General features: G+C 38.3%; 1 protein-coding gene across 1 annotated transcript in view; it reads right to left on the bottom strand.

Annotated features, from left to right (window-relative positions):
- Window positions 1-3,341: 3,341 nt before the first annotated feature.
- Window positions 3,342-14,670, bottom strand: part of KCNQ5 (potassium voltage-gated channel subfamily Q member 5) — a gene marked incomplete at its 5' end in the record, with an annotated part of 60,995 nt that continues 49,666 nt past the window's right edge. The window contains 4 exons of the mRNA XM_015817488.1: window positions 3,342-4,292; window positions 5,266-5,392; window positions 6,357-6,488; window positions 7,918-8,026. Coding sequence (XP_015672974.1) covers window positions 3,342-4,292; window positions 5,266-5,392; window positions 6,357-6,488; window positions 7,918-8,026 — 1,319 coding nt within the window. The remainder of the gene's footprint in view (window positions 4,293-5,265; window positions 5,393-6,356; window positions 6,489-7,917; window positions 8,027-14,670) is intronic.

The following is a 14,670-nucleotide window of genomic DNA, read 5'->3' as shown; positions in this document are numbered from 1 at the left end:
AAGGGCACAACAGGGGCTCAGTAAATACTTAAATAAGGATTTTTGTTAAATTTTGATTTTGTTATTTGTGGTAGGAAAAAGGATTTCAACATTGTAAGAATTCCAGCTACGTATAAGAATTCCAGCCTGAGGATACAGTCAGAAACATTATTCTCCTATTTAATATTCAGGTTAAAATTTACATATATTCATTAAAAAAAACCTTCAGCAGTAAAAAAAAAAAAAAAAAGCAAAGGATTTTTTTTGGGAACATTACCTGTAAAATCTTCCCATGAACAAGGGGCTGGGGTAATATAAATGTTAGCTGTAAGTTTGTAAAGATATTCCTGATTGGTGTCCCTTTAAGAGCCATTCAGTTTCACAGACATTATATACATAATTAACATTATGAAGACTCAGCCATGTCTTTTAATTAAGGCAATAATAGCAGAGAATCACCAAACTGCAAACTACTCTGCTGACACTGGAAATGGAGCTCTGAAGGCTGGTTGGTGTCCGTGCAGATATATGGCAGGATAATTTTCTCAACTGTATTTTTAGAAAGGGAAACTTCTCACTGAATGGGTTGTTTGCCTTCTTCCTTTGCATTAGCTCTTCCGAGAAGCTTTAATGCAAATTTAGGCTAATACACATAAAGCATAAAAAGGCACTATAAAACATTGAAAGAGGGAAGGGCTTTTATAGAGAATACTGCCATATTTTTAAAATCTTTGGCAGGACACACAGCATGTACACCCCAATTTGGAAGTAGTTTTGGTATTTTTGCCAGATTTGAGAAGGGAATGAGTAGCTGTAGGTTCAGGTTTGACAGGGGAGGAAGGGCAGAGACTGTTCATCCCTATAAACAGCCATATTAAAGTCCTTGACTTACAACCATTCCTTTAGTGCAGGGGTAGGCAACCTCGGCTCTTTTATGACTCATGGACTTCAACTCCCAGAATTCCTGAGTCAGCATGACTCAGGAATTCTGGGAGTTGAAGTCCATGAGTCATAAAAGAGCCGAGGTTGCCTACCCCTGCTTTAGTGACTGTTCAGAGTTGCAATAGCACTGAAAAAAAAATGACTTACAACCAGTATTTGCACTTAAACCATCACAGTATCTCCACTGGCCATTTATCAAAATTCAGGTGCTTGGCAACCTACATGTATTTAGGTTGCAACATCCTGTGGTCCTGTGATTTACGATTTTCCTAATGGTTTCCCAATAAACAAAATCTATGGAGGAAACCAGACCCTTAAATGACTGTGTGATTAACTTAACAACCCTAGCAGAAAAAGGTCATAAAATTGAGTGCAACTTTTTTAACAACCACCTTGCTTACAACGGAAATTGTAAGTCAAGGACTTATAGAATTCATTAATACCCCTCTTTCATTTGGTTTGGCAGCTGGAGTAGACAGAGTCAACTGAAAAAGAGCAACTTAGTTCAGAGGCATTCAGTAACTGTTTCTATTATAAACGTTGCCAAATATGCTGCCAACATCAACTTTCAAGATTGAAATTATAAAATAAAATATTCTGTGAGAAATTAAAAGACTGGCCATGTGCTTCAAGACCTTCCCCTGGAAATTATCATATGAGCTTTGACCAAACCAAAACTCGAGTAGCATTCATCAGCTTTATATGAAGGAAATAGTACAAACACGTTACAATTTATGAGTACTTTCACAGAATAAGATTAACATCCAGACAGTTTATCTATATAAAAAGAGGCAGAAATTAATGGAGTAAACAATTTAATTTGTAGCACAATCTGCAGCATTTAATCATGATTAAGACTCTTGTGATATTTTGATGTATAACTTCACTTTCAGAGCAGGACTGACTCAAGACACTGAGCTAGTAGCACTTTTCAGTTTGTGGAATGCCTCTGGAATCGAGAGAATATCAAGCAGAAGACACGTTGCTCATGACGTACTTTGGGTGTGTGTGAACATCAATAATGAATACAATAGCAAATTTGGCTTATCAGTAAGAAAAGCAATTAAAACAGCATTAGGCTCTTAAAATAATTCAGTGGCAAAACAGAGCTATGAAATTGTAATTTTGTTTAGTATTGTCTCCTTGTATTGTCAGGAGTAAAAAGGAGAGTCTGGAAGAAGAACAAAAATCTTCTGCCAGTATCACAGAGTAGTATGGATTGGATTCGGGAAGAGAATATTTCTAGAAATATATTAGGAGGAGGCACTAGTTTTTAGTTTCTTATACTAAAAACAGACCAGACTTTCAGCTCTTGTCAATACATACCTGACAGGTAATGTTCAGCACCATCAGATCAGTTGGATTATTAGACTTTTTTTTATGAGGGGACAGATAAACAGTCTTCAGTTTATAAGGTTTTAAGTTCCTTTTCTATGTTCTTTAGGCCTCACTTGATCCTGCACATGTTAATTTTTAAACAAATTTATTATTTATCTAACCTTGCTGTATAACAATTATAATTGTATTATAATTACTATTTCCTTTCTTATGTACCGTTTTTCTTCTATCTCCCCATTTCATCCATTACTTTCTCTTTTTTTGCTAACTTCATTGTGCTATCACTCAGTCACAGAAAATAATTTAAATAATAATTACATTGCATTACATCTATTTCTTGCAGAATTTCTGGCATATAGTTTAGATCCACAAGATCATCTATGAATTTAGAAAGTTAGAGAGAAAATTTCACACTGAAGATCAACAATTATGATCTGGAATTTTGAACAGTTCATAGAAGGAGAAGGTAAAGAAGGAGTAGTAGTAGTAATAATAATAATTCAGTCACAAAAAACTAAAAAAGTGCTGTGCAAAATATTTTGATTCAATCTTGTACCTACATCATCAAATGAATATAGAAATCAAAATTCTTCTAAAATAGCTGAATAATTTTATCTTGCAACTAGCAGCCATTTCTAATCTCATACTGTGGGTTTTTCTTACTAGCAGCTGCAAATAGTACTCTCTCCCTCCCCCTTGTAAACATAGATATGATCTAATTCAGGTAATAAATAGCTTTTAACCAGTGGCAAAATTTCTTTCCTATTATCTGAAATTTACTTATGAGCTGTAGAAACTCAGTGGTTTCCAAATGTTTAATAAAACTAACATGAACTTTGTTGGTAACTCATTTATACCTGCTGTACTAAATGAAAATGCCAATGTACTGTAGGTATAAATTAGAATATTTTCCATCATCTACACATGCATTTACATGCAACTAAAATATATGGACTCATACAAGTGCCTTTCTTCTGGACTAATTTATTTTTTAAAAAATAATTAAAGGGTTTTCAAAATGTCCATGCCTTGATATGTATGACTGAAAGGATTACTTAGCTTTGAACAAAACCAACAAAATGTTATTTAAGTTTGACGTGAGGAAGGCTGAGAACATCTGTGCTGTCTCCTGGCTTGCAAATACTTTGAGATGATCTTGACATTCCAGTCCTTAGAGAGTCAGTAGAGAGAGTTGTTTCCACTAATGGGTGGGTAATGGCTTCAAAAGTTTCATTTTCTCTCTCCGTTTCCAAATCTTCATCGGTTATAAATAATTTTGATTCCCTCCATTTGCTATATAGTTCTTGGCTACTTCTTGAACTACTGGTATCACTTCCAGAAATCTGTAGATTCAGTTCTTCAGCTGTTGACTGTATAAGGTTTTGTACTGACAGTGATTTTCCTATATCCATTTGTACTATTGGTTTCACAGAGACTAGAGGTTCACTCTCTGTATCAAGGCTTTTTCTCCATGAAAGATCCTTTGTCATACTGGACTGTGCACTTTGTCCATTATCCTTTGAAGCAACAAGGCAAGTGGTGACATCAGGAGTATTTTCCTGTGTGTTAACAGGAATAAAATTAATAGGCTCCAGCCTATTGATATGCTTTACTGATGAAAAAGGGGGTATCTGTAATGTAGTGGGTGCTGTTGGTTTAGATGTCTGGTTTATTTGGTTTAGTGCATTATTAGTGGACAGAGTTACAGATCCATCGCTTGGCATCTGTGTGGCTTGACTATGCATAGTTGGACTAAAGGCATAGTAAGCTTGAGTGTTGAATTCATTTGGTGTCAATATAAGCTGTAGGCCACATGGCATGTTGACACTGGCTGATCTGGAAACAGATCCACTAGTCTGAGCAGAATTAGACAAATCTTTACTATCTACAGGACTCTGATAACCAGAGGTTTGATCACATTCAAAAGGCGGCATTTGAAACGAAGCTAAAGTCAATGCAGACACAGATCCTTTCTTCAAAACCTGTTGATAAATGTCTAGTAATGAATCTAATTTTGATTCAATGGATTGTACCTAGAGATAGAAGAAAAAAAATATTTAGGATCGTTGATGTTCATAAACTAAGGTTCATGTCATTAAAATAACATTTATAACCTACAGTACATATTTCATCATGTATGATATTGCTATATACAAATATATATATTTCTATATATATAAATAAAAATGTAAATGTTCGTTTGTTCAAAATCTTAAATCTCTGAAAGTTCTTCACCGATTGCTTTGAAATTCACAACGTTGCATTCGAATACACGCGTGTTTTTATATACCTACTATTATATAGATGCCACACCTGTGACAGGTAAAAACATGCTTTTTTTGAAAAACAGCGCCAAAACCAGACAATCTCTATATCTGCACAGACAATGGAACAACAAAAAATATTGTATACCCACAAGCATTGTGAAATTAAACATATTATGAACGTGCGCTTTCTCTTTTCTTTCTTTTCCATTTAACCAGACTGAGCCACAGCAACGCGTGACCGGGTACAGCTAGTGTGTGTGTGTGTGTGTGTGTGTGTGTGTGTGTGTGTGTATATATATATATATATATGTATGTATGTATGTATGTATGTATGTATGTAATCTTTAATTACTAAATAATATATTGCAAAGAAAAAAATTGAATTTTGTTCAATCATTACATTTTTTTGCAAACGGTAATTTTAATGAAAAACACATGGTTCAAGTTGTCATTCATTCCAATTGACCCCTAATAAATTATACTAAAATCATGCAAATTCATGAGATGTCTCTATGAATCACGTAGGATATAAATTGCATGAATATTCTCTGTATATTCCATAATAATAGTACAGTGATAAAATTGTGCAAAATACCATGGACATTTTTGAGTTCAATAAAATAATTTTGTACAGTCGTATTATTGCATGAAGAACTGGAAATTAGCTAGCAAATATTAACAATGAATTTTATTCCTGAAATTGTTGTTCAGTAACCTAAAGAAGCCTCATGCTCTTTACCTGTTTTTCCACCTTGACTACGCGCCCTAACATGCTAAGGTCATCAGTTGTCTCATTCTCTACAGTATTTTTCTCTCGATTTTTTTTATCAGTGGTAATTTGTCCCCTTCCAAGAATCTGATCAACCCTGCAAGACAATTAGATATAGAAATATGCATAAAAGGCTTCAAAAGGCAATAATTTGGGGCCTAGTAAAATATATTTTTAATTATTAGGCAAACATATACTTAGATTTTTATTGAGGGCAGACATTAACATGACTATTTTAATACTTTCCATTGGGATCATTTCTAAATGTATGTATGTAATTTAAATAGTTTAACTAAATGCGATCAAGAAGACTAACAAATGTGTTTGTTTCTGCCATATACAATACTCTGCTACAGATGAATTGTTGATATCAGATTTTTCTCTCTGAGTATACTAGGAAGAAACTGTCAAAATCAGCTTGCAACTTTCCGATGGTCAGAGTTGATAAAGTTTAATAATACTATTGTCTCTGGTGCATAAGCTCTCAGTGTACATACAAGCAACGTGATAAATCATGATCATAATCATAAAATACAATCATAAATCATAAGATACAGCACTCAGTGATAGTCATAGGATACTAAATAATCAACATAAATCATAATAGGATACTAAATAAAAGCATGAGATACAAACAACAAAGTTATAGTCATAAGAAGCTAAGGAAATAGGTTATAGGAAAGATGAGAAGGATAATAGTAATAGTAACACAGCCCCTACTAAATGGTTTGACATCCCAGGGCATAAGACAGTATTGTGGGAATTAGTTGTTTAGCAGAGTGATGGCATGGGGAAAAAAACTGTATTTGTGCCTGGTTGTTTTGGCGTGCAATGCCCTATAGCATCATCTTGAGGGAAGAAGTTGAAACAGGATGTTAGGGGTCTCATATCCTGGACATAAACAGAATGAAATATGACTACCATATGAAAAATGAAAATGAAATATGAAAAAAACCCAGAAGAAATATAACTACCACAAAAAAATTAAGTGTCTTGAATTGTATAACTCAGATTATGTACACGATGAGACTCTTTTATATCAGGACTTTTTGTCCCCTTACCGAGATTGAAGACTTTTAATTCTGTACAGCATATCCAGGTGTCCTGCTGAATACTGTTCAATGACATCTTTGACATCATAGGGACGTAAAGTTTCTTTAAACTTCCTTTTGGCAACATGAAATTTCATGATTCTATAGAAGGAATATTATCCCAAATCAGTAATTCGTATATCTTTTATGCATTTAAAAAGCTGACAATAATTCATTCTAATGGGGTTACATTCATAATACTGTATACACCAGGGGTAGTCAACCCTGGCAATTCTGGGAATTGAAGTCCACGAGTCATAAAAGAGCCAAGATTGACTACCCGTGGTATACACTGAACAAGATTCTAAACTGGTTAAGAATGCTAATTCTTCGATTGACAACCATGCAAAAAGTACTTGAGATATTAACATCTGTAATTGCTTTGATGATTAATATGCCTATGTAAACCCTCCAAATAGTTGGCGAGACCTTCCCAATTAACCTAATGAATTTTTCTATGAACATTCTTACCTTGAAGAACGAATGCAGTCTATAGCATGAGGGAAAAACCATGTAGAGATCTGAAAACTTTTATTCTTACTCATTTTAAATATTAAATCATTCAATCAGATGAATGCAAGGGAAGCTATGAGAGCACCGGTCATAAGTCATTTGTTTTCAGTGTTGTTGCAACTTCAAATGGTTGCTAAATTAATGATTGTAAGCTTAGGACTACCTGTATCCTGCAGGCTGGATGTGGCCTGGGAAGTTGAAAAGTGCCCAGATCTGATATATAATAAATTCAGTTTCCTCATCAATGTGTAAGTGATGTTCAGTACATTATATAATCACAGATTCTTAGCAATGGAAGGGAACTTAAAGCTCCTGTCTTGTCCAACCCCGTTCAGTTCTTTTGTTATATTATCTGTTTATGAAAAGTCTTACATGTAGTGTTAGACCAGGGGTCTGCAACCTTAAACACTCAAAGAGCCACTTGGGCCCATTTCCCAGAGAAAAGAAAACACTGGGAGCCGCAAAACTTGTGCGCGCACGCAAGGGGTGGGGAGCTTGATTGAAGAGTTTAATTAAAAAGAAATAGAGGCTGCTATGCATGAGTTCTCTCTCTCTCTCTCTCCCTCTCTCTCTCCCTCTCTCTCTCCCCCCTCTCTCTCCCTCTCTCTCTCTCTCCCTCCCTCTCTCCGATCTTCTGCTCCCATGGCAAACTGGCTTCAGGCTCTTCTCCAACAAGCTGACACACATTATTGGGCTGGCTCTCTTCTGCCCTTCCTGCAGAGACGCAGCAAAAGGAGGAGCCCTGCCTAATAAGCTTGTCAGCTCGTTGGAACAGCGTGAGGCTACTCTCTTTTTTACACACACACACACACACACACACACACACACACACACACAGAGAGAGAGAGAGAGAGAGAGAGAGAGAGAGAAGAGGGAAGCCCAAGTGCCTCTCTGTCTGTCTGTCTGTCTGTCTCTCTCTCTCTCTCTGCAAATGGCAGAGGAGGCTGGGACTGCTGACCTGTGTGTTAGACCATGCTAATGAGATCAATAGTACATCTTAAGTGTACATTTCTCTTACCTGATAGCTCGGATAACTGTTCTAAGTGCTGGGGTTAGATCTTCTACTGATACATCACACTGACATCCTCTTTCATCATATATGTCATCAGCACCAAGACTGGCCTCAGCTTCAAGAGAAAAAAATTTACATAAACGGTATGCACAGCTATAGAATGCAATTCTATATTATGAAGTTAATAACTGCATCAGTTGAATAGGAAATACAGCAAGGAAAACTGAACCAATGTAATATGAAAGTGTTTCTTTACAAACAATATGGTTGCAGGCAGAGGTGGGATTCAGCCGGTTCGCACCACTTCTGCAGAACCGGTAGCTAATTTTTTGTTGCCCAAGCCCAGAGTGGACTTCTGGAAGTGGCATCCACACAGAGAACCAGTTGTTCACATATTTGAATCCCACCACTGGTTGCAGGGACAATCCAGACAATCCAAGAGTGAGCGCTGGAGGAAGTTCTAATAATCTTCGAGTAGGCCAAAAGTATAGGGACAGTTTTCACCTACAATGCAGAATGTTCCACAGGGCAGGGTCGGAACCACAGTGGAAAAGGCTTTTCTTCTTGACCCTGCCTGCTGAAATTCCTTAGCAGATAGGTTCTGTAGCAGACCTGGCTCAACTGGGGCAGGTTAGTTCCATTGGGATGAGATTGCTCTTCAGATCCCCAGGACCCATGCTATATACCAATGGTATATTGGCACCTGGCAGGTGGTACGTGACCCTGCCTAGCCTAGCAAAGTGTAGCGGGGGAGGGAACGAGCTAAAGCAGTGCAGTGCAGGACTTGCTGTGAGAGAGTCCTCAGGAGCTGCTGAGGCGAGACAAAGGCCCCAGGATCAGCACTTCTGGCTCACCCGGAAGAGAAAGGAGGAGGAGGACGGAGACAGGAGAGGCTATAAAAAGAGGCAGTTTTGGCGGGAGAGAGAAAAAAGACACACCCTAGGGAGGAGAAGTCAGCTGGAGCTGCACCGAAGGGAAAAGGAGGAGGGGGGAGAGAGGAAAGGAGATCAAACAGGCCAGCTGAGAGCCGATCTACAACTTCATGGCAGCCATCCGTGCCAAGCTTGCACACAGGTGGCAGCGAAAAACAGGAGAAACACAGCTGGGAGGGATCACCCTCCACGAGGAATGAAGAAAGGCACCATCGGCTGGAGGTGAGGCACGAAGGGAGGGAGGAAGGAGATGGGAATAAGAAAGAGGGAGGCAGTGAAGAATGCAGGGAGGGAAACAGGAAGGAAGGGAAGGAAGGAGATAGGAATGAGAAAGGGAGGATGGAAATGAAAAGCAGGGAGGCAGGGAAGGAGGGAGAAGAGGGAGGGAGGGAGGAGGGAGGTTGGAAAGAGAGGGAGGGAGGGTCTGAGGAAAGTCCTGCCTTAGCACTTGGCCACCAGCAGCCCTGCTGCCCTTTTGCCATCTCCTTGCCCCCTCCTCCTGGCCTCTCCTGGTGGTCTCCCATCCTATCACTGAGGATGCTTTGGTTACAAAGTTGGGTCTCCTCACATGAAGAGGGAGTGGGCCTCCCTCTGACCCATGCACTTTGCCCTCCTGCACCCACCATGAGCAACTTGGCCAAGGAGAGAGAGTACAGCAGCAGCAGTCTCAAGGAGGTAAGTACAGCCGGGTGCCCCCTTGGGCAAGTGAGGCTGGATTGGGTTGGGCTGCAGGGTCCTGATGCCCTGGGAGCTTGAGGGCTGGGCTGGGCACTTGCTCTCTGCTCTCAGGGCTCCGGGCAGCCTGCGCCACCATCTAAGAGTCCCTCACGCAGCCCAAGAGGGATGATGAGGCTCCTCTGGTGGACCATGCCCTGGTGCCCACCCCAATCCCACCCCCAACTAGAGATCCCCGGATCACCCGCACAGCCCCACCTGCCCCCTGATTTGAGTGTCATTGAACTGGCGCCCCTCCGGCCATTGACTTTGCTTGTCAAAAGGTTGCAAAAGGGGATCACATGACGCTGGGACACTGTGACCATCATAAATATGAATCAGTTGCCAAGCATCCAAATGTAAATCACATGACCCTGGGGATGCTGTAACGATCATAAGTGTGAAAAATGATCATAAGTCACTTTTTTCAGTGCTATAGTAACTTTGAACGGTCACTAAGCAAACTGTTGTAAGTCGAGGACTACCAGTACTTTATCACTTTTTTCCTTTTTTTGGGGGGGGGTCATCAAGTTTTTGCTAAGCGACTGGTGGTACTTGAATATATACAATCGGTGAAAAGGTTGAAAAGCCCTGCTATATAGGACTTTTAAAGGTAATAACACCTTGAATTGGACCCAGAAGCAAATTGGTAACCAATGCAGCTTGCACAACAATGGTGTTACAGGAACTGCTGCATTTTATACCAGCTATAACTTGTGAATGCTCTTTAAGGGTAGGCCCATGTAGAGCACATTGCAATAATCCAACCGAGAAATAAAGGCATAAGTGACTATGCAAAGGTCCTTAGAATCCATTGAAGGTGCAAATGGCAGACAAAATAAAATTGCACAAGGGTCCTCCTAGCCATGACTGCCACCTGCTCTTAGGCAGTAATCACGAGTGCAGGAGAACCCACAGGTTGCATACCGGGTTTGTTTGGGGTAGTGCAACCCCATCCAGAACTAAAGATGATAAACTGGATCCTGAGGTTCTTTGCACCCACAGCTACTCTGTCTTGCCAGCATTCAGCTGAAGCCTGTTGTCCCCCATCTGGAGCCCTATAACCTCCAGGCACTGAGGCTGGATCACGGGGGATGGAGGTCTAAAGCTGTATATCATCAGTATGCTGATACTTTATCCTATGGTGTTGGACGATCTCGGCCAGGAGTTTCATGTAGATGTTAAAAAGGAACAGAGAGTGCCAAGCCCTGTGGTACTCCCAAAGGGATGGCCATGGGCTGGACTGCTCGCTCCCTATCAACACCAGTTGGGATTGGCCCTTGGAAAAAGGGATTGAGTAAGGGCAATATTGGCCCACCCAGCCCCAAACCCCTTAGTTGGCTCAAAAGGATAGCCGCTGAGTGGTCAAGGAATACACTACCCCCATCCTGCTTTCATCAAAGATCATCCACAAGTGCAACTTCCTTACTTTACTTACTTACTTACTTACTTACTTACTTACTTACTTACTTACTTACTTACTTACTTACTTACTTACTTACTTGTCTGTCTGTCTGTCTGTCTGTCTGTCTGTCTGTCTGTCTGTCTGTCTGTCTGTCTATCTATCATGTTTCTAAACTGCCCATTTCCCTCAAGAGATGCTGTTTCTGTCCCATGGCCTAAAACCTGACTGGAATGGGTCCACATAATCCATTTCATCCAGGACCTTCTGGAATTACAATGCAACCATTTTCCCCACCAATTTCCCTACCACTCATATATTACAGATATTTGCATGTAACAAATGTCACTTTATATATATATATATATATGCAAGGCTGAATTTTTTTAAAATCATTTTTATTGAAGTTTAAAATTACAGATAAGAAATTAATACAAAAGAGAATATAAACAATAAAAATAGAAAGTGCAAAAGGGAAAAGGGGTGGGGAAGGAAAAATATATCAAAAGGAAAAGAAAAAAAACCTTTCCCTTAATCAAGACAAGTATAAACATTTATAAACTTAATACATTCTCTAATATTTCAACCAAAACTCTCTTCATCCTATAATCTCATTTTTTTAATCTAATGGCAATAAAACCCCATCTTTCAATCTTAATCAGCAAAAGTCCATTAAGAACTACCAGAAATATCCATCCATCCATCCATCCATCTTTTAAACAAGTCATTCATAATTCTTTCTTGTATTTTACACAACACCTTGTCATTTTATCTAAAACTTTATTCCCAGGTAATATTTCATATCTATAAATAAATCTTTAAAATCTCCTCAAATTTAATAAAAAAATCCATTAAGAGCTACTAGAAAAAAACAAATTGAAAATATTAATATTTAATCCCTTCAAATGATGTCCCACAAATTAATTTATCTTCTCTTCATCTCCTCTGAATTATAATATAGTTTATCCCTTTCTCTAAAAATAACAACACTTTTTTCTCCTCATATCTTATCCATAAACAAATCTTTGAAGCCTCACCATTCTGTTCTAGTCAAGAAAAAAAGCCATTAAAAACTGTTAGAAAAGAGAGAGACCTTAATTAAAAAGGCCCTCTTTACACAAAGCAAAGCTGAAATTTTGAATCCCTGTGATGTTTTGCTGCATAACTACTGTATTGCATAATTAAACAGCTTTTCAGGCCAGCAGGCACATTTGGAATTTTGAGAAAATGCTTACAGGCAATTAAAACAAACTGGCTGTGATACTATGGGAGAGATTAGTCTATTCATACAGTGATTGCCACAATGGGCAAGGCCACTCATGAAAAAACTGTTTGCCAGAATATGGATGAGGTTCTGCGCTAGGAACTGCTTCAGCCTTCGGGGAAGCTCTTTACTGCATAAGGTTACCTTTGTCTTTTTAAAACGTATTTTTATTGCTTGTTAATAATAATACACACACAAAAAATAAAAGAGATTAACCCCCACACACAAAAAGTGCTTTAACAAAAGGTGAAAAAAATGTGAAAAATATATGTCATTATAACAAGAACAGTGACAATGTGTATTTGTCTAACGCAAATATTATTCAAATACATATATATTTCTAAGACGTTTATATGACCATCTTTTTTTTTAGCCTACTGTATTCTGTATAAATGACTCCCGTATTTCATTATACTTGTCTATATAAAATCTATGTCTATAGGCAATTCTTTCATAGGTGGCAAGTGCAACTGAGTCTTCAATCCATTGAATAAATGGAGCTATACATTTATCTTTCCAGTGCTGCACTATCAGTCTTTTGGCCATAGTAGGGACACAGAAAATCCAGTCACATTGTTCAATTGTCAAATTTCATGGACTGTATGATTCAAAAGAATTTCATCCTCTGAAAAGTTTAGCTTTTGTCTATCTGTCTTCATTATTGGGCACTAAATACCCTTCCAAACAAACCACTGGGTTGCTGTCCTCCAGTGTGTTTACCTTCTAAGATGCATATGGACTATGTAGGCATACAAATGGGTGATGCCTTAAAAGAAGACCTTGCTTTTGTAGCCAGCCAGTATCCTGATTAAGGTTTTAAAATGTTAAAGGTTTAAAAATCTAAAATCTAAAAATGCACCCTAAGAAGGAACAGGAAGCCTGGGTGCTAGGAAGAGACACGACTGCAAGAACATTAATAACCAAGGGCAACCCTGCTCATTGGAGTCCATATGCATGTACAGTACATACATGTACTTTTGTAATACTTTGAAACATACTTTTTGAATCATGATTTGTATTTTTTTTAAGAATTGAGCTTTGTCATATGTGTTTGAATGTAGTGTGTTTTTTTTTAAATCAAGCATTCCAGGCTGAAAATAACAGCATAGCCTATATTCTTAGCACAAATTATAAATATTGTACACATTTAAACAATGTTACAGAAACAGCCAAAGTCAAAGGTGATTAAGGCAGAATCCTAGTTGGTCATAATCAAGCTTGATGATGGCACTGCTAAATTCAGCTTAGTGTGAATTTCCATTCCACAACAATGGGCCCAACTGGAAGGGAATATACGAGCTCCCAATTTACTCCTAGTAGTTTACTGAATCAGAATTGTTATGGTTGTGTTTCAGCTGTCTTTTGTTTTTGTAGCCTTTCCTGGGAAGCAGGATTGCTTGTCGTGATTGGCAGGGAAGCTGAAACAGAAGGAGTATTTGCTACTTCTTTCAGCTCTATAGCCCCACTCTGATCTGCCTACGAACCCTCAATACTATTACTGCTGTGAAATAGTTGAATGGCAAAGAAGCACAAAGTTGAAGGGCCAAGAAGACCCTGGCAGAAATAATCTTCCTGGGAATCAGAGTCAAGATGCCAGCCGAGCCAGGGAAGAACTTGCTGCTGGGAGCTTTATAAGGCAGAGATTGAAGTGATTTCTGAAAAATCCTGTAACACTCTTTTCAGCCTCCTTTACATACCACCTTGGAACCCAGAGAATGACATAAGTAATTATTTGGATCTAGCATCTTGATAGCATTGATTTACTGGCCCTCACCATTCCTGCGGCTTACAGCTATTTTGTTTCTCCGGTCTCAATGATAAAAACTTGGTATGACAATAATATGAATCAGCTGAAGGAAATGTAATTCCTCTCCTGGAGTTTCATAAATATATTTTTCTCTAATTGTCTAGCAAATGAGCAGCCTTTCACAAATTTTCCCCGCTACGACTCGGAAACGTCCATTAAAAAAAAGTTACGTTGTGCTGCTTTCTATGTAATACGAGATTAGATGTATTTATGATATACCCTGGAGAATTCTAAAACTATCAAAAATGGAGACTATTGAGCTCATTGAATTATCCCCTTTGTATTTAGCAATACCTCCATGACTATGAATACCCTTATATTATGTCTGGGATTTAGTACCCACTGTCAGAGTTCCTTCTATAAACTCTGTTCGATGTTTCTTATAGCAATTACAGGGCTTTTGCAAGACATGGAAAGTATCTCTTGAATAGAATTTAGGAAATTTTCTACTTGAAAATTCTCCAATATTTAACAGAAAAAATCTCCAATTTTTATAATTATATACCTAGAAACAGTCAGGACTGCATGATAAAAAGTATCTTATGAGATAGCTTTTTCCAATGTGGTGCTTTCCAGATGTATGAGATTTCAGCTGTCATTAGAAATTATGGGGCCTGAAATCCAATATATTTGGAGGCTG

This window comes from Protobothrops mucrosquamatus, unplaced genomic scaffold (assembly GCF_001527695.2).
Source record: "Protobothrops mucrosquamatus isolate PMUCROS unplaced genomic scaffold, P.Mucros_1.0 scaffold594, whole genome shotgun sequence".
NCBI lineage: Eukaryota > Metazoa > Chordata > Lepidosauria > Squamata > Viperidae > Protobothrops > Protobothrops mucrosquamatus.
This window is presented reverse-complemented; position numbering and strand designations above follow the sequence as displayed.